The sequence below is a fragment of the Podarcis liolepis genome (genome assembly GCF_965112155.1).
Source record: "Podarcis liolepis genome assembly, chromosome: 9".
Taxonomy (NCBI): Eukaryota; Metazoa; Chordata; class Lepidosauria; order Squamata; family Lacertidae; genus Podarcis; species Podarcis liolepis.
The window spans coordinates 9211921-9237032 of record NC_139564.1 but is presented as its reverse complement, the minus strand read 5'-3'; the positions used below and the strand labels follow the sequence as shown (position 1 = coordinate 9237032).

At 44.7% G+C, this 25112-nt stretch overlaps 1 protein-coding gene across 1 annotated transcript in view; it reads right to left on the bottom strand.

The window, feature by feature from the left end:
- Nucleotides 1-1981: 1981 nt before the first annotated feature.
- The window catches only part of ADAMTS3 (ADAM metallopeptidase with thrombospondin type 1 motif 3), a 137510-nt gene continuing 114379 nt past the window's right edge, over nucleotides 1982-25112 (bottom strand). Inside the window, exons 19-23 of the mRNA XM_083458599.1 lie at nucleotides 24691-24856; nucleotides 22730-22862; nucleotides 21266-21473; nucleotides 18213-18330; nucleotides 1982-6550 (exon numbers count right to left, since the gene is read on the bottom strand). Coding sequence (XP_083314725.1) covers nucleotides 5985-6550; nucleotides 18213-18330; nucleotides 21266-21473; nucleotides 22730-22862; nucleotides 24691-24856 — 1191 coding nt within the window. The 3' untranslated portion in view covers nucleotides 1982-5984. The remainder of the gene's footprint in view (nucleotides 6551-18212; nucleotides 18331-21265; nucleotides 21474-22729; nucleotides 22863-24690; nucleotides 24857-25112) is intronic.

Below are 25112 nucleotides of genomic sequence, written 5' to 3'. Positions count from 1 at the left end.
TGCATGGCAATACACCTGGGAGCAAGGAAGCTTCCAGCAGCGGATTTGTGGGGGAGTGCTTCTGCGCAGTTGTAGAAGGGAGGTGGTGGCACAGCTACGGAATGGTGGATGCTGATAATTAATAGGGAAGGAACTCCAGGAGGTTGGCTGTAGAATCACACCAACATGTTGGAAGACACAAGATCTACCTACTTTGGAAGTATGGCAGATGAAGCTGATTGACTGTATGGGACTGGCAGAAATGACTAGCAGAATCCGTGACCAGGGAGAAGAGTCGGCAGAAGAAGACTGGAAAAAATTTAAGGACTATTTACAAAAATATTGTAAAATTAAGGAATGTTGAATGATGTTGGATTGAAATTAAGTGGTTTCAAGCTGTAATTATGATAAAATGGTTTTCTTTTTCTAAGTAAGAATTTGAAGTTATAACAATCTAAGATGATGGAGAGAAAATAAGGTGTTTCTTTTTTCTTTTTTCTTTCTTTTTAAGCTGTAATGCTCTGAGATAAGGATTTGCTGTATAAACAATTTGAATTGGATATACAAGAAGGGGAGGTATGAGGAGGTCGGGGAAATAAGTTATGAGAAAATAAGTTGTGAAAGTTATGTGTTTTTAATGTTTTTATGTTTGCTTTTTTCTTTTTGTTTTGTAAAAAATTGGAAACTCTAATAAATATTTTTTTTATTTTTTATTTTAAAATAGAATCACACCAAGATGCATGTTTGGGTGGGATTTCTGTGCAAGAAACATCTCTGCTCATGTTGATGTAGGAAATGCATCATTACTTTATTCCTCTATGAATTTCATGTGTGTCCGGAATGCCAGTTGCACTAGATCGGCAACATTGCTAGTAAGGATTCCTACATTAAATGTGGCATTTGGGGATATCCTGGTGAATAACACAGTTTTTTGAGGCATCAATTGTTCCGTGAGTGAAATCTACAAATGTTGTAGAGGAGTTTCCACATCTTCCATGTTTAATTCATCTCTGTTCTGTGGGTTGTATCTATTGAAGTTGGCCCATTAGTTTTTCTGACACTACAAGCAGAAACTGAGTGGAGCAAGCTGGGGAAAATTAGTCTACTGTGGTTTTGTGTTACTGGACTTTACAGTCCAGGAGGAGAGGAAGTACAAGGACGTCTGCCTGTTCAGTGGGACTTCCAGTCCCTCTCCTCTCCCTGCGTGCTCTCCATGTGCCCCTAGAACTGTTCTGGAGTTTTCCCCAACCCTCAAGGGGAAGATATGGTGCCCATGTTCCACGAAAACTGTCCTGTATAGGAAGATGGGTAAGTTACCCCCTGTGCGTCTGACAGCCCTTAATTGGTTTGAGCTGTGTGTGTGTTAACTGGCATGGCTTTACTTCTAAATAAGTCAATGTAAAAAGTCCCCCCCCCCCACCAAGGTAAAAGGAAAAACTGCCTTTGAAAACAAAATCAGCAACCACACTGATATCAGGCATCTGACAGACAGCCACAGACGGGGTGTGCTCTTGCATTCCTACAGCTTCTAAAATGATAAAGAAAGTCTAAAATAATTCTAAAGCACCCTGAGAAAGAGGCAAGCAAAAATAACTGGAAGCCTCTTTTACCGGGGAAGAAACATTTCAAGAAATTGAAAGGGCATATTTGAGCACAGAGCTAATAGAAATGCGTTGGAAGGACGTGCTATAAACCTTCAAATAGATTCAGATATGACATTTCAAAAGCAAAATGCAAAATGTTGGTGGGATGGGCCCTCTCTGTCCTTGCTCGGTAATTTAAATAGGAAAGAGCTCAGCTGACACACGTCTACATTTTTTAAGGTATGTCCTCTGCAGTGGGGCCCTTACGTGCATATAAACATGCTTAGACTGCAACAGCACTTTGCAGCCGTGGGTGGAATTCAATTTGAAACACTTTACACCAGAGGAAACGGTGCTGCCATCTTAAGCGCAAGTTTTTAGGACATGAAACACTGGCACAGAAAACCACCACAACCAACTTTTAATAAATAGCTTTACTTTTCATTCCTATATACAAGTACCTTACAGCGAAACCCTGCACACACACGCACACACACACACACAAAGAGAGAGAGAAGTTGCCTGACAAGTTTGATAGTGACCCAAATGGCTGGCAATCTGTCCCAGTTGGATGCATATATGGTGGTGCAGCTGGTCAATGCACTCTCTCAGCTTGAAATCGATGAAAAAGTTAAGTGCTTTTCCAGCGCTTGCCACTCCTACACCATGTTCCTGTCCTAGTTTGGAGCCGCTCTTTGGCTTTGACGAACAGGCAATTTAGCAGATTCTTATTTTTATTTTTTAAAAAGTAAACTTAAGTCACCTTCTTTTCAGGGACATTACCATACTTTTACTGCACACCAGGGGAGTGCTATAAGCAAGACCTTCTCATGCACAAGCCCTATTGAAAAGAAAGGCAGTCAGGCAAGCATGGGTCCATCTGCTCAAGTACTCTATACTTTGACCAACAGCAGTGCCCCATGGTCTCTTGTAAGGGCATTTCTGAACTCTGGTCCTGGAGATGCCAAGAACCGAACTTGGAGCCGTGTGCACACAGATCGTTTTTCTTACTTAGTGATTAATTTTGTATCCCTTCATTTCCCCCCTGGAATTCAAGGTAGGATATACAGGGTCCCCAGACAATTTCTTTTGGAAGAACCGACCAGATTACTAAACTTGGAGCCTAGAACAACATTCTAGGATCCTAGAATGCAACAACTGATTGGCCTGTGGGAGCAGACCAATCAGGCTACAGGAGGGAAGCAGAATCAGCCAATCAGACGGGACTCATTGTGTAAACAATGTATATAAAGGCCTGAGGTTTGGGGGGAAATTCAATCACTGTTTTACAAGCTGCAATAAAGAGCATGAAATCATTGCAGGAGTATATTTCAGGGAGAGCATCTGCTTCACCCATAGAAAGCCCCAGCTTCATTTCCTGATATCTCCAAGTTGGGTTGGGAGAGAAAGCTGCCTGAAACCCAAGAGAGATCCTGCCAATCAGGGCATATAATATTGAGCTAGATGGACTAATGGTTTGACTTGAGATAAGGCAGATTCCTATGTCCCTGTGCTCAGCTTCAGGTAGGTGGCTATTATCATGTCTCCAGGCAGGAGCCATGTGCTCCGTCAGTAAATCCTTACATCCTCCTTCTCTCATAGCAAGTGACCCCCAAATTCTAGCATTCATTTCATTGAGGATGTGCCCATGATTATCTTCACCTTTTCCACCAATTTCTTCTCAGGTTCCATTTAAATTTGCAGCTTTGGTGATGTCCCTGTGATGGGCCAAACCATCCTGGACCTTGTCTAGACAAGGCAGTGCCAATGCCACTTGTGACCAACCACACTGTAAATCGTGGTCATTTGCAATCTCAGTTGCACAATCTAATGTTGGGATTGGTGTGCACAGCCCATGTGCAACTGATGCTGCATTGGGGTACAGGCAAAAGAAGAAGGCACTGTGAGTCCAGGCCTCACTAACCCCCTTAAGTATAGGCTGGGGTGTTAGGTTGCATGTTTGTTTCCTACCCACCAGAGGCAAGGAGAATTGCTTTCCCTTTCCTTGCCAAGACAGTTCAGCGACCCCACATACCTAAAGTGGTGTGAATGAATCAACTTAGAACATGCACTTTTTGATGCCTTTCATCTCACCAAGCCATGGATTGCATGACTGAGATGATCACCCCAATGCCCTTGGAAGGATATAAAGGTAGGAGATTATCTTTCTCTGTAATCCTGCTTGCTGGGGGTCCTAAAGGCTGTGGGCAGACCTTTCAGGCCACTGCTAGCCTCTTGGCAGCTCTGCCTCCAGACCAGCTGTTATATACTGAGCTGAATCCTAGAACAATAGGATCCAGAATGCAGCAGTCTGATTGGTCCACAGGAGCCACCCAATCCAGCTCCAGGTAGAAGTGAATCAGTGACCTGATTGGCCTGCAGGAGCAGCCAATCAGGCTTCTAGAGGAAGTGAATCCGCAACCTGATTGGCCTACAGGAGCAGCCCGGAATTAGCCAATCACGCGGGGCCCATTGTGTAAATAATGTCTATATAGCTAGACATTTTGGGGGAAATTTCATTCATTGCTACTACGAGCTGAATAAAGAGAATGAAATTCACACTCGACTCCGAGTATATTTCACCAGCCTAGCTGGAAGGCTGGCCTTTCAGGTCTTCAGACTTAACCTCTCCTCTCGGCACACTTTCCCTCAGTTGATACTGTGCCCACATCAGAATGTTGGGAGATACTCTAGAGTAAGTCTGAGGCAGCACAAGGAAATCATGCTGGGAAATGGAGATCTAGAAAGCCTTCGCGGATGTCCAAAGCCATTTGGCGACCTGGATTGGTGTGCAGCACTGTTTGTATCCAGGTCTTTGGATCCCAGCAAAAAACAAACATGCTCATGGCTTGTAAATAAGGCAGAACTGAACGGCAGGCACCTAAACATGATCCTGAAATGCAAAGTCCATAAACAAATGGCTGAATAACACAAAACTCTTGAAAAAAACACTGTTTTCCCTCCCTCTCTATTTGTTATATGCACTATGACCTGGTTTGCACATTGTGCTAAAACAAAGTATAGCTTAGCATGAGCACATGAGAAAGCAGGCTCCAGGAGAGGAGGCTGTGGCTGCTTTGATCCTTTCTGTTTGCTGTGCTGTTGTTATGTGGGACCTGAACCCAGGCGTTGTAATTGAAGGGTTAATTATGTTGCCACTGTTAAAGCCACCTAGCCTAGAGGCGGGGTAGAAGTGTTGCTTAGCAACCAGGCAGAAAGACATGATGGTTCCAAAGGCAGCATGTGCCCTGATTGGCTGTGTAACTCTGAAGGAGTTTTCCCTCTGTATGTTTGACTGAATGTCTCCTGACTATGTATAAACTTTTCTGTTCGTTCCCCCTCAAGTTATACACTGAGGTTGATTCCAGTGTCCTTGCTAAAGTTTTCTGAGGATTCTTCCTCTTTGTGCACTCTGCCTGCATTATTTAACTGGCTTTGCTAACAGGCTTGTGGGTCTGCTCACTCTAGGTTAACCACAAGCTAAAACCAAACTATGGCCTGCCTGTGTTTTTTATGCCTCGTGGTTTGTACGGGAGAGCTAAGCCACAAGCCTGGCTTCAGATGACACACTAAGCCAGGGATGGGGAATCTGTGGCCTTCCAGATGTTGTTGGACTTCAACTCCCATCATCCCCAGCCAGCATGGCGCAGAGGCAGGGATGATGGGAGTTGTATTCCAGTAACCTCTGGAGCCTCGCAGGACCCTGTACTAAACTAACTCATGGCTAAGTAACAGAATGAGTGGGGAGGAGCAACACAGCTGAAAAGCCCTCTGGGAGCCTGTATCTTCATGTGGCCATGCTCAGCCACGCTTTGGCTCAGCATGATGTGCCAACCAAGCCTATGTACATGACAAAGGTGAACCATACTCTAGCATTTGCTTCTAGAGATAAATTAGCAATACAATTCATATGGAGGTCAAATGTTCCACAGTAAAAAATACGCTGTAGACCTGTAAACTTTGGTGCCTTTGCTTGGTTGCCCCCTCCCGCCCCTCAAAAGCAACATTTAATTTCTTTCCTTCCTTTATTTTTAATCAATCATACTTTCCACCCTCAAAAGCAGCCGACGTGCAACGTTAGGGGGTCTGGGTGGCAGAGAATGGCCAACCCACTCAGCTACTTGCTTCTTCTTCTTCATCTTCTTTTTACATCGGTGTGATTTTTGGTGCTTCCCTTCAAAGTTTTTGGGGTGGCCAGATGTTGGGAGGAGGAGGAGGAAGAAGAAGAGGACAAACTGAGTGAAGGATGGATGTCACTGGAAAGTGAGCCAGCACTTTTTTCCCTCCACCTCCTTTTCTGCGGTTGACTTGTTGAAAGTTTTGTGTTGGAAGGGTTTGCATGCATCACCGTACTCCAAACAAAGCAAGGAGACACATTCTCCAGTTTAGGTATCTCCCACCCCCCTTTTTTACTTCTAAGTTTCATCTTTCCACAGTGGAAGGCCTCAGAGGTTGCCGCCTGTCCGCTTGCTTCTCATTTTTCTTTGAGGGTCTATTTGGAGACAGGACGCCAGCTGAACTGCTGTTCTGTGTCACAGCTGGACCGATATCTAACAAGGCTGTGGATGTGTGGATGGCAAGGTGCCCACTCATGGTTGGCAGTTGTAACGGCGTCGCAACTGGCCCAGAAGTCTTGTTCCTCGCTTGGCTTTGAACTCTCCGCTGAGGTGGGCTGGCAACCCTGGCCCTTCCGTAGGCACTGGGGATCAGGGCATGCCTGTCTTCTTCTGCCAAGGACATCCTGCCCAAAGAACCGCGCCTCTCAGAGCGAGGAGGAACTGAAGACGTTGGAGAAGCCAAAGTCTTGGGGAGGTTGATCATCACGCCCTCTTCGGTCTCGGCAGCTTCGCTAAGGTAAGGTGGCGGGAGGGTGCTGCTACGTTTGCTGCAAGATTCACAGCAGAGCTTCTTGTAGCCCGGGATGGAGCAGTACCGGGATAGCACTTCCATTTGGCAGAAGATAGATTTGTCGCCCAGGCATGGTTCATCTGAAAGACAGAACCCAACAAGAGTCAAGAACATAAGGACACCAGAAGAGCCTGCTGGAGTTCATTCATTCATTCATTCATTCATTCATTCATTCATTCATTCTCTCTCTCTTATCGTTTTTCACAAACTGAAACATACCTGCATTCTGATTTATTAGCCTAGGAATTGCAAATCGGGTTCGTTTGCTTTAAAATGCAAAATCGCTGAGTAACCTTAACACCAGGCTCCTTGGAAGAATTGTGTGCATGTGTATCTAATTTCCTTATGTCAATAAAAAATTATTCAACATCCACATTTGCATATATAGCATGATCTCATCTTAGAGTTCGGTTCCAAGCGTTCTGCGTATACGCAAAAACGTATATACCCAAACCCTTGAAACTGTCCCTGTGCAAACATCCTGGGGCTTCTATGATCTCACAGGAACAACCCACAACTGGGTTTTCCCAGCTCAAAAAGAGCTTTTAAGCTCTCTATCTTGCTCAACTCCTCTCTTTTGCACACAAACACCCAATTCAGATTTAATCTCAAGAAGGGAAAGCAACGTCTTCTCAAACTCAATAAAAAAAATGACCTCCCATGGAGCTGTGTGGCTACTTCAGTACTTTCTATACCTCTCAGTGCATCCTACTTCCCTCTGATATTCCTCTGCTTGCTTGCATGCAGCTAATAATAATAATAATAATAATTAATAATAATAATTTATTATTTACACCCCACCCATCTGGCTGGCTTTCCCCAGCCACTCTAGGCGGCTTCCAACAGAATATTAAAATACAGTAGTGCATCAAACATTAAAAGCTTCCCTAAACAGGGCTGCCTTCAGATGTCATCTAAAAGTCTGGTAGTTGTTTTTCTCTTTGAAATCTGGTGGGAGGGCATTCCACAGGGCGGGTGCCACTACCGAGAAGGCCCTCTGCCTGGTTCCCTGTAACTTGGCTTCTTGGACCAGAAGTGCACAAAATTGCTTGTGCTCCGTTTCTGGGGAACAGAATCCAGATGTATTAGAAAACTGGGTCTTGGCAGCAGGTGATAGATAAGAATCGGGGAGGAGTTTCAGTGGTGCTATCAGGGCAGGACTTTGGGACAGAAGACCAGAGACCCATTCAGCAGAATGAGCAGGAGAACCGCTGAATGCAGCCAGACTTCGGTACCACATTTGAAGTAAGTGAAATAAAGATTGTGCACAGTTGGGTGAGGAGACCAATAAATCTGAAGTCTAAAATTACCTAAAGGAGCTTATTCCTCTCCTGGCAGCCTGCTGGTAGCTCCTTCAAAAAGCTGATTTTACCCCTTACTTAACAACAGGATTTTTTTTTTTTTTTGTTTAATCAAGTGCTCTAAGCATCCACCATGGGAGCCCCAGTTCTTGAAGCATCTACAGAAGGTGAGATTAGAGGTGCATTTAAAAATAAATCCCACCTGAATACACGCTTGTTTGCTTGGAAAAAAACATTTACAATTACGTCTGCCTGCTGTTGTGCTCAGAGACCCGTTTCATATTTGAGGATTATCCCGTTCTGCAGACACTTTCATGTTCATCTCAAATGCCCAGGTCTATCTTGCTTCAAGAGCTGTCCCCTCTCTTCTTGCTAGAACCTTATATTCACTAACCTGGGAGTAAATTCCACTGAACTCAGTATGGCTTATTAAGTATAAGTGATTTAATTCACACAGAAATGAAAAAAGTTATTAATGAAGGTTTAAAATGGAAAATAGCTAAATCTGGAAATTAGCAAATACCCTTAGCTGTCTTTCATTTATTTCATGAGGATGTTCCAATTAGGGATGGTTGAATATGTCAATTTTTGTTTGCCTCCAGTTCTCATTTTTCCACACATACAATTAAGCTCTCCACATTTCTGCACAGGTTTGCAATTTTTAAAATGTCACTGGGAAAATCCACCAGTATTTCAGTGCAAATTTCTTCTTTGTTTGTATGCAATTTTGCCTAATACACACATTTTTGCGAGGCAAGTTCACATGATATAGTGCATTTTCATATGCTATTTTCACCAAATTTTATGCACACTTTACTCTAGTACCTGCATTTTTAGGCACACCATTTAGTCATAGAACTGCATTGCAAAATTTGTAGAAATGTGAAGTTTGAAGGATTGCTGTGTTTTGGTTTGCATACCCTTTCAGAAAATGTTAGGTAGGTTCAACCTCAAATGAGTACAGAATCAAAATTCTCCCCCATCCTTAGCAGATGTCATGGGCTGGTTGGATAGAGAAATGGTGAAGGGCACCAGTTGGGGAACCCCCAAGGGAAGAAGGCTCAGAGCCCGAGGATTCGTGGTGGGATGACAATGAGTGGTCAGAGGGAGAAGAGGGAGCAGACTGGGAAATGGAAGTGTCAGGAGCTGAAGAGCTAACAGGGTTTGCTTAGTGAAAAGAGAGAGTCTGTGACAGAGAGCAGAACAGAATCAGAGGCAGGAGAGGAGGGGAACCAAGAAGCAGAGATAAGTCAGGTTGCTGAAGAAGTCAGGGAGTCTCCATCTCCTGCTGCCACCAGCTGTCTTTCCCCCTGGTCTCTCAGAAGAGGTATGAACCAGAAGAGGTGTGAAGAGGGCACAGCAAAAACAGACAAGGTGAAGAAGTCTCAGGTTGCTGGGGAAGAGGAGGAGGGAGGAGGAGACTTAGGAAGCGGTGGGAAGGACGCTACTGCCTCCTTGGGGCAAGACCTACTGGGAAGAGTTGCTGTGCTCAGAAGAAGAAGAAGAAGAAGAAGAAGAAGAAGAAGAAGAAGAAGAAGAAGAAGAGTTTGGATTTGATATCCTGCTTTATTACTACCCAAAGGAGTCTCAAAGCAGCTAACAATCTCCTTTCCCTTACTCCCCCACAACAAACACTCTGTGAGGTGAAAATAAAAAAATTCCTTTCGGTAGCAGCTTAAAGACCAACTAATTTAGTTCTTGGTATGAGCTTTTGTGTGCATGCACACTTCTTCAGATACACTGAAACAGAAGTTGCCAGATAGGTTGATGGACTTCCATTTCATGCGGCTCAATGTGGTGCCTTCCATGGTTCCAGTTACAGATAGGTGAGGCTGAGAGACTTCAGAGAAGTGTGACTAGCCCAAGGTCACCCAGCAGCTGCATGTGGAGGAGTGGGGAATCGAACCCATTTCACCAGATTACGAGTCTACCGCTCTTAACCACTACACCACACTAGGCCTGCTTGAGCTGTTTTGTTTCCTTGAATAAAGAGTTAACTTCGCTGACACCTTGAGAGTTATTCCTGACCTGTTCCCGACTCCCGCCTTGGCAGTGTATCATTTTGCCATTTTCTAGAAAGCAGGTGAATGTCTTCCCATAAATATAGTCTTTAAAAACTTTGCTCCTGGGGCTTTAAAGACATGACGGGTTTGACTTAACACTGCCATTCTCTGCTGTTTTACTCCGTTGTTCTATTACAGCTATATGCTTTCGTTGTTTTATTGATTTTACGTGGAGCATCCTTACACTGAAGGGTGGAATGTCAATATATAAAAGCAAGCCAATGGTAAATAAGGTAAGAAATGGCTGAAAACCATAGCTGATATCATAACTAATATTAACTAGCAATTATTTAATGGTTGAATAATTAAAAATAACAATGAAGTTGCCTACAGCTTTACAAATCAGAAAATTTTCAAGGTCACCAATCTAAGATGAAGAGTTCAAATCCATGTTCAGCCACCAAACTCATGGGTTGATCTTAGGCCAGTCACTCCCTCTTTGCCTAACCTACCTTTCAGGGTTGCTGTGAAGATAAAATGAGCTTCATATTCCCCCCTCCAACCAGTTATAATGCTTTATTGCATTTCCAAACATTTTATTGCTTCTCTTTGCAAGTTGTATCCATGGAATCATAGAGTTGGAAGGGACCCCAAGGATCATCTAGTCCAACCCTCCAGCAATCTTTTTGCCCAATGTGGGACTCGAACCCACAACCCTAGATTAAGAATCTCAAATTCTACCAAGCTATCCCGTCTGAGGGTTTCAGCACAAATATATTTATAGATAAAACATATTTGTGTGTGTTTGCGTTTCTTCCTTTTTAAAATTGCTGGAAATAATAATAATAATAATAATAATAATAATAATAATAATAATACTTTTATTGTCAATGTACAACCTGTGTACAATGAAATTAACTGAACCTCCCTCCCCTCCACACAAACACTCAATCTCATTGCACTCTGTGTGCTTGCCTCATGACATAACAACCCGAAAAGTCAGTTGCACTATATTATTTTCTGTTCAGCAGCCTAACAGCCCACAGATAGAAACTGTTTTTTAGCCTGTTGGTACGACTGATTATACTTCTATATCTCCTGCCCGAGGGTAGAAGATTAAAGAGGTGCATTCCACTTAGAGTTGTTTTATACAGGCAATGACTGATTTATGCACATATGATTGGCAGAGCCGTAGGTAGGTGATCTTGCGCCCCTGGCAGAACCATCCAGATTGTGCCCCCTAGCCATGGAAAAGGAATGTGGCACGGAGAAAAATAGGGAAAAACAGGGGCCCCACATATCATATAAAGACCCTTTGTTTAAAACCTTTTCTTATGAGGCAATAATCAATATTTTTATTTATAGACATATTTGTGGACACTGATTTTGCATCTCCCCCCTTGCTTGCACCCCTGGTGGGAGCCTTCCTTGCCACCCCCTGACTGTGCATGAGCGCACAGGTGAACTTAAAGTTCACCTGGAAGTGAACTTAAAATGTCCCTAAACGGGCAGAATGGAGGCAGGGCGGGAATGTAACCTCTGTGCAAAACGAAGATTGCCTGTATATTAAGTATAGAAAAAAGTATTCAATAAATAAATCCGTAATTTACAGGTCTGCATACCTGGGAGTAAGCCTCATTGAACTCAGTTGGATGCACTTTTGAGTGGACAGTATTTGATGGCATAAGGTCCATATTGTTAAAGCTATGGTTTTCCCAGTAGTGATGTATGGAAGTGAGAGCTGGACCATAAAGAAGGCTGATCGCTGAAGAATTGATGCTTTTGAATTATGGTGCTGGAGGAGACTCTTGAGAGTCCCATGGACTGCAAGAAGATCCAACCTATCCATTCTGAAGGAAATCAGCCCTGAGTGCTCACTGGAAGGACAGATCCTAAAGCTGAGGCTCCAGTACTTTGGCCACCTCATGAGAAGAGAAGACTCCCTGGAAAAGACCCTGATGTTGGGAAAGATGGAGGGCACAAGGAGAAGGGGACGACAGAGGACGAGATGGTGGGACAGTGTTCTCGAAGCTACCAGCATGAGTTTGACGAAACTGCGGGAGGCAGTGGAAGACAGGAGTGCCTGGCGTGCTCTGGTCCATGGGGTCACAAAGAGTCGGACATGACTAAACGACTAAACAACAACATTTGATGGCATGGTTAACTTACCTGCGAGAATTTGGCCCTTTCCTAAGCTTACCTGCTTATAAGACATTTTAGTAGAAATTACTTCCAAAATTGTGTGTGTGTCAGAGGCACTGAAACTTGAATTGCAGAACATTTGGCATACGAAAAAGCATTACGGAATTATAAACACAAAGATGTACAGAATGGATAGTTACTGTCTTTATCTAGTTCAAAGTCTGCCTTTTTATAGGAAACAACAAATATTTGCTCTTGGTCCTGCGTTTCTATTTATAGTGAAGTTTTATAGAACATCTGTAGGCACTGCAACCTTTTCCGACGAGTAGAATTCATCTTTATACTGTGATCTCAGCCGCCCACAGCTGACTAACATATGGATGCAAACACTCGTCCCTCCCAAAATGGTGCCAAGGTTGCATTTGCTAAAAAAAGTTACTGAAAAGTTTTCAATGCATAAATGAGCTTATCTTTTCTCACACTGCATGCAAGAGTTCCCAGTGCGGACACCGGTTCTAACTTAGACACTCTGCCTAAGCAACATATCTGATGGTGTTTCATGCATGAGGCAAAACACCTGGATGGTCCCCCTCATCCTCAATTTGTCACTGGGCAAAATCTTGGAGCAAACGAGACAGGAGTTTGGAAGGTCTGCAATATGATCTCTGCAGGGTTACAGCAAAGACTAGGGGTGTTCATCCATTAGTGTTTATCTGCTTCTAGAGCTTCAAGAGCTTGGACGCAGGGGGCGCTATGGGTTAAACCACAGAGCCTAGGACTTGCCAATCAGAAGGTCGGCAGTTCGAATCCCCGTGACAGGGTGAGCTCCCGTTGCTTGGTCCCAGCTCCTGCCAACCTAGCAGTTCGAAAGCACATCCAATGCAAGTAGATAAATAGGTACCGCTCCGGTGGGAAGGTAAACAGCGTTTCCGTGCGCTGCTCTGGTTCGCCAGAAGCGGCTTAGTCATGCTGGCCACATGACCTGGAAGCTGTACGCCGGCTCCCTCAGCCAATAAAGCGAGATGAGCACCACAACCCCAGAGTTGGTCACGATTGGACCTAATGGCCAGGGGTCCCTTTACCTTTACTTAATATACAGGGCAAAATAATCATGGGGGTTCTCTCCCTTCAGCTCCAAGAGAGAACAGAAAGTGAAAAGTACAAAAACACAATGGAGCAGAAAAGATAAGGTTAACTTCCCTTCTCAGGCTTTCCAAGCCTAGAAAGTAAACACAGACATGTGATGTAACAATCACACATCCAGCAGTGGAGGAGTAAAATGCTAACAGGGACACCATGACAGAAGCCAGAGCGCACGGAAATGCCGTTTACCTTCCCACCGCAGTGGTACCTATTTATCTACTTGCACTGGTGTGATTTCAAACTGCTAGGTTGGTGTGATTTCAAACTGCTACGCCGGCTCCCTCAGCCAATAAAGCGAGATGAGTGCCGCAACCCCAGAGTCGGTCACGACTGGACCTAATGGTCAGGGGTCCCTTTACCTTTACCTAGAGCTTCAAGATGTTGCCTGATCTGTTTCAGAGCCACTCTGTGTCTTTCCAATTTGTCTCCTTATTTGGGATGGGATTAGATCTATTAAAAACGAAACCCGCTTTCACCTTCCCATTCAACAATATTGGAAATCTAAAAACAGATAGAACTCTTTTCTCTTTTCACAGAAGCAGATAAAACTTGCAGGCATAAGAGTCCGTCCCAGGTGGATTAAGCCTGACAAATTGTAGGCAGATTTATCCAGGGGTGTTCATGCAGAGCACCTTTACTTTTTTACTTTTTATTTTTTTAAGGATAAAGTATTTTATTTTCTGATGGAACTGGATATACTTTGCGGGAATACTCACCTCTTCAAAGGAGACCGAGCCTGCTAAGTTTCAGAAGAATAGCTGCAGTGGGTTTCTCACAAGGGAGGGAGGGAAAATCATAATTCTAGTAGGTCGGGTGGGAAATGGAGCATGGGACCCCAAGAAAGATGGGAGTGGTGAAAGTGTTACCATCCAGTAAGGATCATGACCCCTAAGAGTCATGGGGAGGGGGCTTCTGCTTGTATTTTGGGGGGCACAACTTCTTTTCCCTGGGAGAGATCTATCCATTAGCTTACGCTGGAGAAGGGGTGTAGGAGGAAGAAAAAGTGTGGCTTCCCAGGAGAGACTGAGGTGAGAGAATTATCAGCCTTCCAGCAAGGATCCTATTACCCAAAGGCTCATAACTGCATTTTTAGCCTGTTTGAAGCCCTTCACATGCATGAAACCATGTGAAACCATGGAATTACCCACTCAGATCTCATGATAACAACCATTTCTGCTACACACAAAAACAGATTGCTGTGCTCCACAAACACAAAACAGCTATGGGAATTTCAGCAAAAGTGCAACAAATCCGAGGCTGAAAACTTCTAAGATTATATCTAAACTACAGCAGCTACTACCCTTGAAGCACAAATCTTTGCACTGGGTTTCCAATATGCAGAGGGGAACCAGAGATGTTTTGACAAATGTCACCCTTATGTTATAGTTTCTGAACACTTTGTCACTTTGGCCTGATCTGCAACTTGCAACAGAATGAGGTGGTTGTAGAAAAATCCTAAAATGATAGGGGAGGGAGGCTGTACCACTTCTGACTGTGAGTCAGAAATGCCATTTTTTTTAAAAAAAACTCTTCCTAAGTTTAAAAAATCCTATCGCCTCAGGCTTCTGCTTCTCTGCTGTATGTGGAGACTGACCAGATTTTAGTTGTCCAGTGCAGCAAATGCAATTCTAAACTGCAGAGGTACCTTGGTACTCGAACGGCTTGGCTCCCAAACAAATCGTTCCCAAACGCCGCAAACCCAGAAGTGTTCCAGTTTGCGAACATTTTTCGGAAGCTGAAAGTGTGACACGCCTTCCGTGGCTTCTGATTGAGTGCAGGAAGTTCCAGCAGCCAATCAGAAGTCGCGCTTTGGTTTTCGAACAGTTTTGGGAGTCAAGCGGTCTCCCAGAACAGATTAAGTTCGAAAACCAAGGTCCCACTGTATTCACAAAGGTCCCCAAAGTCACTCCATGTTTATTACCTGTTCAATAAACTATTGCATGCATTTCACGGTGGGGCTGATCGATCCAAGTATAGCAGTGCAAAGTTTTGTTTCATTTTCTAAAAAAATAGTCTACTTTTGAGCACATCAGTACCAACTCTGAGTTGCGTACTCACAGGTTCTCGTGGTTGGGGTTATTTTGGCCTTTTAGATGGACTACACATAATCTAGACATCCATTTCTTATTCACCAGGTTCCCACGGTAGAAAACCTTCCCCTTCTTACATTTGGTTGTGAGCCTCATTGTAGCTGAGGGAGGAAGAGGCAAGAGTGGTCTCGCAAAACTGTCCATGACACCTTGGGATGAACCTGGAAAAAATCCTGTGGTGTTGTACTGCCTGCCCCTTCTTTACTCTGAGCCAAAAATGAATATGGCTCCCTTATAATATTGTATTGGAAGCACTGTTCTTTCCGACAGGGCTTGAGAGATAAGGCGAAATGCCATTTTATACCAATGAAAACCTCCATGTGTTTCCACCCTCAGCTAACAGATACATCTTTGCTTCCCTCTAGTGTCTCTAGTGATTACAACAGGCCTCAGACTTTGTAAAGTTTCATGTGAAAGCTGCTGTAGTTTACAAGCTGGTACAGTGGTACCTCGGGTTACATACGCTTCAGCTTACATACACTTCAGGTTACAGAGTCCGCTAACCCAGAAATAGTACCTCGGGTTAAGAACTTTGCTTCAGGATAAGAATAGAAATCGTGTGGAGGCAGCGGGAGGCCCCATTAGCTAAAGTAGTGCTTCAGGTTAAGAACAGTTTCAGGTTAAGAACAGACCTCCGGAACGAATTAAGTATGTAACCAGAGGTACCACTGTAATTTCTCAGTTAAATTGTTGCAACTCACCTATGTGTGACTGGCTTTGGGAGTGGTTCGAAAGCTGCAGATGGAAGCTCACCTCCCCAATGTAAGGCTGGTGTTGATTGCTCTGGCTGCCAAAATGCTACCGAGCTAAATTTAAACTGCTTGTTTTGATCGCAGTTAGGCTTCCACACTGCAGCATTTTCTCTTTTTCCCTACTGCCAGGCCAATGGGAAAGAGGTTGGAGAAAATGAAATTAGCAATGCGGGAATACAGTGTTAGAAATTAGCCAGGCGCCAGGCGCATTTTGCAACTGGTCCAATTGTGACCACGTAGAGCTCTCTGGATGCCAGCCTGGCGAATGGGGAAAGCAAAATGTCACTTAGAGAAGGATCTGAAATATTTCCCTCAAAGCTTGAGTTTGTTTTATTCTGGATTGCTTTGTTTGCCGTTTTAATGTGCTGTAAGGAAATTTTCTAAAGGGAATCAGCCCTGAGTGCTTACTGGAAGGACAGATCCTGAAGCTGAGGCTCCAATATTTAGCCACCTCATGAGAAGAGAAGACTCCCTGGAAAAGACCCTGATGTTGGGAAAGATGGAGGGCACAAGGAGACGGGGACAACAGAGGACAAGATGGTTGGACAGTGTTCTCGAAGCTACGAACATGAGTTTGACCAAACTGCGGGAGGCAGTGGAAGACAGGAGTGGCTGGCGTGCTCTGGTCCATGGGGTCACAAAGAGTAGGACACGACTAAACGACTAAACAACAGCAACTATGTGCTGTAAACTGCTTTGAGGTTTGTTCTTTAAAATGCATTGTGGTATAGAAATGAAATGTAATATAAAGTCCTAGGCAGCTTGGGAAATAGATACCCGAAAGACTGCCTGCTCTCTTATACATCTGCCCAGACTTTAATATCCTTCTCACCACGCCATGGTTCTCTGAGCTAAAATATTTGGCAACTTGTGAAAGGACCTTCTCAATAGTGGAACCCTTCTGAAATGCCCTCCTCACGTCAGGAACATGCAACACCCACACTAATGGAATTTGATGCATGGTGGACCATTTGGTATAGCATCCTTTCTCACAGTGGCCAAACAGATGCTCTGGGGGGCAAGCCCCCAAGCAAGACCAGAGAGCAACAGCACTTTCCCTTCAGGTACCAAGGAATTGGCATTCAGAAGCATACAGCCTCTGACCGTGGAGTGCCAGCATCTCATTCATTTATTCATTTTTGCAAGAAGAGCACTGTGCACCAGGCTTTTAGAGCAGCAGAATTTTCTGATAACCAGGTATTTCATGTTGCTTCTATCTCTTTCTGTTACATCACATGCTAGTCGCAGGGTGTGCAAATTCATCTGGACTGGGATGCATGCATTCATCGTTACCTATCGTGGAAGAACGGTTGTTAAAATTATTGGACTCAGCTGATATGGCGAAGCTGATGTGTTTCATCAGAGGAAAAAATCTTTGTCAATATTTACTAAAGATCGGAAACTTTTCACGTGAAAAATAAACTTATGATATCTGGGTTTGAGGATTGAAGAAAATAATTGGTTTATAGAAAGTAGAGTTGTTGGGGTGGGTGTTATTTTTTACGTATAGCCGACAGACGAAGAATTGGAAGTTCTCTTTTTTCTTTATTTCTCAGTCTACTTTCTTTTTCTCCTTTTGGTTCATGTTTTTATTTAGATTAGTTTTTTATCTTTGATAAAAAGATATTGGATGTTTGATATTAACCTTGGTATATTTTATTTCAAACTTTAGTAAAATTTATGGGGGTAAAAAAGGCCTGGGAAGCAAGCAATTCAGGGTTGTTGTTGTTTTAACCCTTCCCTGCCACTGTTTTCCCAGTGAGAATATCTCCCTTAGCAAGCTGGCTATATGCTCTGTGTTCCAAATCAGGGATAGTGGACAGAGTGACCTCTGGATGTTGTCAGACTTCAGTTCCCATCAGGCTGAGCCATCCTAGCCAGTGTCCATCAGTGATGCAAGTTGTAGTCCAACAACATCCGGCAGGCCCCCACCAATCACTTTTGTTCTAAATTACCGTATTTTTTGCACCATAACACTCACTTTTTTCCTCCTAAAAAGTAAGGGGAAATGTCTGTGCGTGTTATGGAGGGAATGCCTACGGGTGGCATGCCTACGGATTTTCCTCCTCTAAAATCTACTGGCGTGTTATGGTCGGGTGCGTGTTATAGAGCGAAAAATACGGTAATGGGAAATCCACCTGTGGAATTTTCATAGCATGGTACACAGAAATGGGAAGATTTGTTCTGCATCAAACCAGAAGCAACTCTCAGAGTGTTCCCCTTGCTTTGCACCAAATTCCAGATGTTGCCAGAATTCCAGAAACTGGAACAATCCAATCCTGACGCAGTTAGAGGACAACATTTTGCTTACCATTGCAGGGGGCGAGCTTGCAAACTCTCACGGATTCTGGCTTCTCTCCATTGCATTGGTCACCGGTGCGGCATAAGACTTGCCTGGACTCTGTTCCTTCACCGCAGGTCACAGAACACTATGGCCAAAAAGCAACAAGGAACTATGGATAAGAGAAACTATGGAGACTTCAGCACATATATCCTTAACCAAATGAGGAAGGGAGCTGTACAGGTGGCTGGCTGCATTGCTGCTGCTGGAGCTGGAAGGATGAAACTCTATTTGAAAAGGTCAGAATCTGACCAGATTTGGGACTGCCCCCTTTCCTCCTTTCCCAATAAATGACACATTGCCAGGTTCAACAGCTACCTCCAGCTGCTGCACAGGTAAAGCCAGATTGTGGCACTGATGCAATGCTGTCTCTTGCCACCTTGTCCTGGTTAATCCAAAACCATTTGCCAAAATATGGACATGCATGACATTGCAAGCAGACCTTTAAAGGAAGGAGAAACATGCTTTATGAGTGCTCTGTTAACTCAGCATTACCCATCAACCATTCCTTTGCTAGTAACCTCAACTTTCCCAATTCTCCTTCTACCCTGTGGTTAGCTAGTGTTCAATTGGAAACTACAATTCCTGGCCTGTGCTATGCTGCAAAACAGCCATGCACGTTGATGGGCTCTATAACCACATTACCCCTGAGCCAAAATCTGTCCCTCAGTTTCTCAAAAGTTTTCCTCCTCTGCAAAAGAAGCTCCCATTTTACTGCCTCATTCTCAGGACACTTGAGATTTTGTTTAGAATTTTGGTGAGCATGGAGTTTAGAGCTTAGCTTGTTGTTGCAAGACAGCTGAAGTTTTCTTTCAAGGAAACATTTCCCTCAAAATATGCTGCAGCCTCCCTGGCTGTCTGTGCTTCCTGATTTGAAAAAGCTCCATCGATGGAGGTACCTATGATGCCTTCTCCTGGGCTTTGATTAAAGGCATCTGGGAAGGCTGAGATGATTTGAAGAAAGAAAGAAAGAAAGAAAGAAAGAAAGAAAGAAAGAAAGAAAGGGAAAGAGGAAGGAAGGAAGGAAGGAAGGAAGGAAGGAAGGAAGGAAGGAAGGAAGGAAGGAAGGAAGGAAGAAGGAAGGATACTTGAAAGTAAGACTAATGTGACAAAAGCCCTGGACTCCACTGATGAGAATGTCACTGAATTTTCCTGCCCTTCTGTTAATTTTCAAATGCAATTTCTTTTCCCGTTAACTGGTGGGCAATGGTAAAAGAAACCCACACAGGATAGATGTTTGGCATAGGACTAAAATCCATAGCTGGTAAAAACAGCAGCAGTAAACACTACAGTTCTGTTTTGCTTCCATCCAGAAGCAGGTATCCATTCTCACAATTATTAAAATGTGATCTAGGTAGCACTAAGAGAATATCCTTGAAGTTTAGAGGCTTGCTCATAATTTATTTTAAATATTTTCTCCTGCCTTTCCTTGCCACACAATAGTGTTGTAAGGGGTACGTTTCCCTTTCTTTTGAAAAAAAAGAATGATATATAGCCATACAAACAATACTCATCAACTAGGAAATGAAATCAAACAACAGACTTTGAAATTAGCACACGTTAATTGGGTGCATGTCCAGATTTTGTCTGAGTCTGGAAATATGACAAAGTGATGGATGATTCTAGTTTATTATATATAGTATTTTAGCAAGAGGCAGCCCTGTATCAACTGTGCCTTTGGTTGAAGCATGCTCACATTTTCAATGCCAACAAGTTTCAAACTGCTTAAGCACCATTGTTGCAAGACCAGAAGCCCTTGGAGGTTTTAGACATGAAGGTGGTTAGAAGCTCCTTCTTGTACGATGGCTTTTATCCATGATGGCCAAATGAAACTTTTCTGTTGAGAGGCATATTTTTCTTTATTTCATTTATCTCTATTTAAAGGGGATTCTCTGCTTGTGGACATCCCACTGTGGCATCTGGCTGATTACCCTGAGAAACAGGATGTTGGACCTAGTTGGGTCTTTGGTCTGATTCAAGAAGACTCATGTGTGTGTGTGTGTAATTAGACAAATATAATCCCCTCTATTTCCAGTGTTCAAGCTGTGAGTGGGTGGAGGTTGTTAGAATTCCTGCTCCGTGACTGCAGTCATGGGATTGTTGTACATGACGGTATATGTTTTGACTCCACAGAATGGGAAGTGACGGAGACAGGATGTTTGTGTTACTGTGTTCTGTGAAGTGGGACTATTGTCCTTTTCCCCCCTTCTCTTTGCTGTCTGATGCTAGAGAGAGAGGGAGCCATGTTGCAGTGTTCCGTGTGTGTTTATATGTAAATAAAGTAGATTAGCCAAAATGCTGAGTTGCTGAGGTCTGTTATGCAACTGTGCAAACTCTGCAGATCCCTAAGTGTGCCAGTGTCAGTTGGCATCGGTCGCTGTGATGTTCGGGTAGAAGAAAGCTTTTGAAGCTCCTGAAAGATCGACCAGAAGGGAGAGAACATGCCAGTTGGGCATGTGTCTCTGCCAGGGTCCTACTCGAGTGTAGGCTGAACTCCTGCAAGGGTTACCGGTTTGTTTTTGGTTTTATTAGCCATTTTGCTTTTTTTATCTTGTATTTTTATGTTGTGAACCACCTTGAGATCTATGGATGAAGGGCAGTATACAAAATTAATTAAGAATAATTCCTTATTTGGGGGAAGAAAGGAGTGCTGTATCACCAGGATATTTGGGGAAGGGGGTCATGAGGCTTTAGGTTAGGAGGGGGAAATCCCTCAGCTGGAGGGTCCCTGCCCCATAGAACAGCCCAGGGATGGCAAAGCAAGATCAATGGACTGAATTTTATGGGAATGCAAAACTGAGGGGGAAGGAAGAAGTGCAGTGGAATGGCTGGGACCTTGAACTGATGCACTCTATGCTACAACATTTTGTTGGAGGGCCTGCTTGTCAATAACCTCTCTCCGTTCTGACAAAATGGAGCATACTGTAGGTGTCCTGGGCTTTTTAACCCAGAGATGGGTTTTTTGTTTTTGGCTACCTGCGCCCATAATGGTTGATGAAACACAGAAGACCCGGTTTGCTTACTGGACTCCAGGGCCAGGTTTTCCACTGAGCAGGGCACGGTGTCCTGTTGCATGGCCGGCGGCTCTCAGGGCGATCCCCGCTACAATACTTGAAATGGACGGAGCGATTTGCACCATCATGGAGAGGCTGGATGCAGCGCACGGTTCGGATCTGATAACCAGAGGTCCCACAGGTTTTGGTGCAATGCTCCCATTCTTCTGATACCCAGCTGAGATGGGGCAGAGAGAAGAGCATTAAATAGGAATACACTAACTAGTGCAAAACACTAACTCCACCCAGGATTGATCTGCATGTGGCACAAATACTATTGCTGTTGGCTTTCACTGTTGTAAGGAAACTAGGAAATCTAGCTTGCATCACCTGTAAAGATCTTCAGGCAACAACTTTAGACTTGGCACTTTTAGAAAACCTTCTTGCAAAAATGATTGGTCATGATTAGAACATTTTGGTCAGGTGTCCATCAATAGAATGGACCATATCGGAAGATGGTGCACCTTCCTTCATGGAGGGGGGGGGGTTAAACAGAGGTCAGATGGCCACCTGTCAAGGATGCTATAGTTGTGATTCCTTTATTGCAGGGAGTTGGACTAGACAAGCCTTGGTTACCTTCCAACTCTACGATTCCATGACCCATATACTGTGGTACCTCAGGTTAAGTACTTAATTCGTTCCGGAGGTCCATACTTAACCTGAAACTGTTCTTAACCTGAAGCACCACTTTAGCTAATGGGGCCTCCTGCTGCCGCCGTGCCGCCGGAGCACGGTTTCTGTTCTCATCCTGAAGCAAAGTTCTTAATCTGAAGCACTATTTCTGGGTTAGCGGAGTCTGTAACCTGAAGCGTATGTAACCTGAGGTACCACTGTATGTATTTTTGTTTCTTTAATGTATTCTGCTCTTTTTTAATTTCTTAAGTTGTTTCAGTTTTAATTGAGCTTCTGGACACTGAATGGATATGTTTTTGTATGAGTTTGCTGCATAGAAATCTAATAATATAGTAGTCAATGTGTATATAACTGGATCCTACTCAGAGTAGACTCCTTGGAATTAATGAACATGGTTCTCTTAGGCCCAGTAATTTCAACAGGTCTACTCTGAGCAGGATTTAACAGGCAGGATGACAAGTTCTTTCTATCACATAGGTAAAGGCAGCAAACTTTCAGCCCAAGTATGCAGAAACTTGAGGATGTGCAGGAGAGGCAGAAGGCTGCAAAGTGTAATCTTCGATTCCAAAACAAAGCCTTCAAGACAGCTGGATTATAGCTTTGGGGTTAGCACTTGATGTATTTCCTGTCGTCCGTAATATGCTGTCTTGGTAAGTTGTGGGAAATCAACTAGCAGGACCTATCACTGAATCTGGTTGCCTGTTGTTTCACTGAGGAGAGACTCTATGGCTGCTTGGGTGAAGCTTTTTTGACTGCACACTGCTGCTGCCAATACATCACTGAACAGGAGCAGATGCTTACAATGGCTGCGTACATTCCTGAAGGTTGCACATCCTGCGAATGGGCTTGGGTTTTTTGCTGGCTTCACAGAAGCTGCGGTGTACCATTTTGCTATCACTCTTCCTGCGGCACCCATACTTAGTGTCTTGGAAACCTGGGGATGGAAAACAAACAACAATTAAGGAAAGAAAGGGGGAAAACCCACATATACAATGGAAAAACAATCAGCTCTCCAGTTTCATTCCAAGTGCAGAATTTGGTGCAGTTTTTAATTTATTACAAACTGTTTTGGGCTTTGCAACTACTTTGGACTGAATCCAACAGAATCACAAGTGGAACCATTCCCCCTCCCTCTCTCCCCCTTGTGTGCCCCCAACTCTTTTTTGGATGGTTGGGAGAAACTCCCAGAGTAGTGTGGGTGGGGACTGTCGGATTCTCAGGCCGCAGTCAGAGGTAACTGGCCATTCTCCAGGCGTTCGGCTTGAGATCCTTGTAGACCTCCCCGTCTGCGTCTCCCGGCAGGATACAGGCGAGGTCACTATCGACGATCCCACTCAGCGTGAGAGGGACACACCAACTCCTCCCTCCTCCCTGCTTCCCTCAGGGAGGGGAAAAGAGACAGACAGAAATCTATTTACATGTCTTTATTTCTGTCATTGCAGCAGTACAGAGAAACACGTCTGCACTCTCCAGTCTCCAACAGTAGAGAGAGAAACTCCACCCCTGTACTACCAGTACAGGTCAGATGACACTCTGAGCTAATATCCGGTGCTCAGTACAGTGAATAGACTGCCCCTTTGTTCCAATAGTGCAGTCCCAAACATCAACATCCTGTTTTGCATTCCAGACACCTGCAGCTCGCTTTTGCATTGCTGCTTTTTCCTGAAACTCCCAGAGTAGTGTGGGTGGGGACACACAGAGGGAGCAGAAGGAAGGGAGATTCCATTGTGTCAGTGGAAGTTGTTCTACTCACTCACTGGTTCTGTCAAATACAACTCTTCATGTGCACAGAGGCTGAGCAAGTCGATCAGGCATCTGGGGTGGCATGCATGCTCTGCACCCAGGTGCGGGGCCAGCTGCCCACAGGGCAGGGCGAACAGGGGCAGGACGCTCCATGGGACCTCTGAGGAGTCTACCTACCTTCTCCCACTTAGCCACCCCACAGCTGAGGGGGAGGCAACAGGTGGACTGTTTGGGGCAGCGTGGAGCCTGTAGGCCCTCAAGCCACCGCGTCACTCCTAGGAGAGACGCGTGGCTCTGGTGCGCTGCAGACCCCGTGCCACCTGGCATTTTGTCACCCTCAGTGGTGACACCCAGGGCATCCGCCCCCACCGCACCCCCCTTCCTCCACCCCTGTATGTACTGGCACTAAAAAGACACATTGTGATGGCCTGGGAATCCGATTCAGAGGCTGAACAGGAGTCCCCGCCTCCAGGGCCGGCTGAACTGGGGCAGGGCCTTGATTCTGAAGTGCCTGCACCTGTGCCGGATCCTCAGGAGCAGGCACTAGGTGAATCCACTCTGGCTCCGGAGGTGGTTGAGGACTCAGTGCCTACAGGTGAGTCTCCCCCTGGGTCCAGTAGCCTCTCCTGAACTGCAGAGGCTCAGGGCAGAGAGGCGAAGGGAACTGGTTTCTCCCAGGAGGAGTGCTCGCCTTAAGGCCAGGAGAGGCGGGTCTCCTGGGGGCCGAGACTGCCCCTGGCCTCAGAGAAGATAAAGGCCAATCAGCCCGGTCCCAGGTTGCAGGAGCAACATCGTTGATGAGCTGTTTCGGCCAGCATCCAGTCCTGTTCCCCCAGAGTTCCTGTCCTTGCCCGGCTTCTCGCTGTGGACCCTGCTTTGCCTGAGGAGGACTGTCTGGCGACCCTCAACTCAGGTCCTGGACCTCGCCCCACGGTAACCTCCCCCCCTGGACCAGCACACACATAAAGTTCTCCTATATATTCTTCTACTCCCTCCCACCAGACAATATTATGACTTGCCTCCTCCACAAGGCTTGGAACATTGGGACCAACTCTTCAAAGCCCACTCAAACGTATCCAGGTCCTCTTGAAGTACATTGTTGCTGTTGACGTTGGGGACCGAATCCTCGTGGATTATGTATTTGTATGTCAGGCTCGACTGTGTGACATTGTCCCGAGGAATGATCTGTCAAAAGGTTGAGCAAATGGGACATAATGTCAGTAGTTGGAAACATGGGCACTTCTTTCTTTTAGGAATTTTCTTTTCAGAGCCACAAGAGAGGAAGATACAGTATTTGCTGTACCTTAGCAGGTGATAAAAAACAACAATACCCAACTCAAAAGTTGATGGTTGCCTTGCTATTGCGGCTGGTAGTGTTGAGGGCAGCCTTTCCCAACCTGATGCCCTCCTGATATTAGTGGACTATAGCCTCCATCATCCC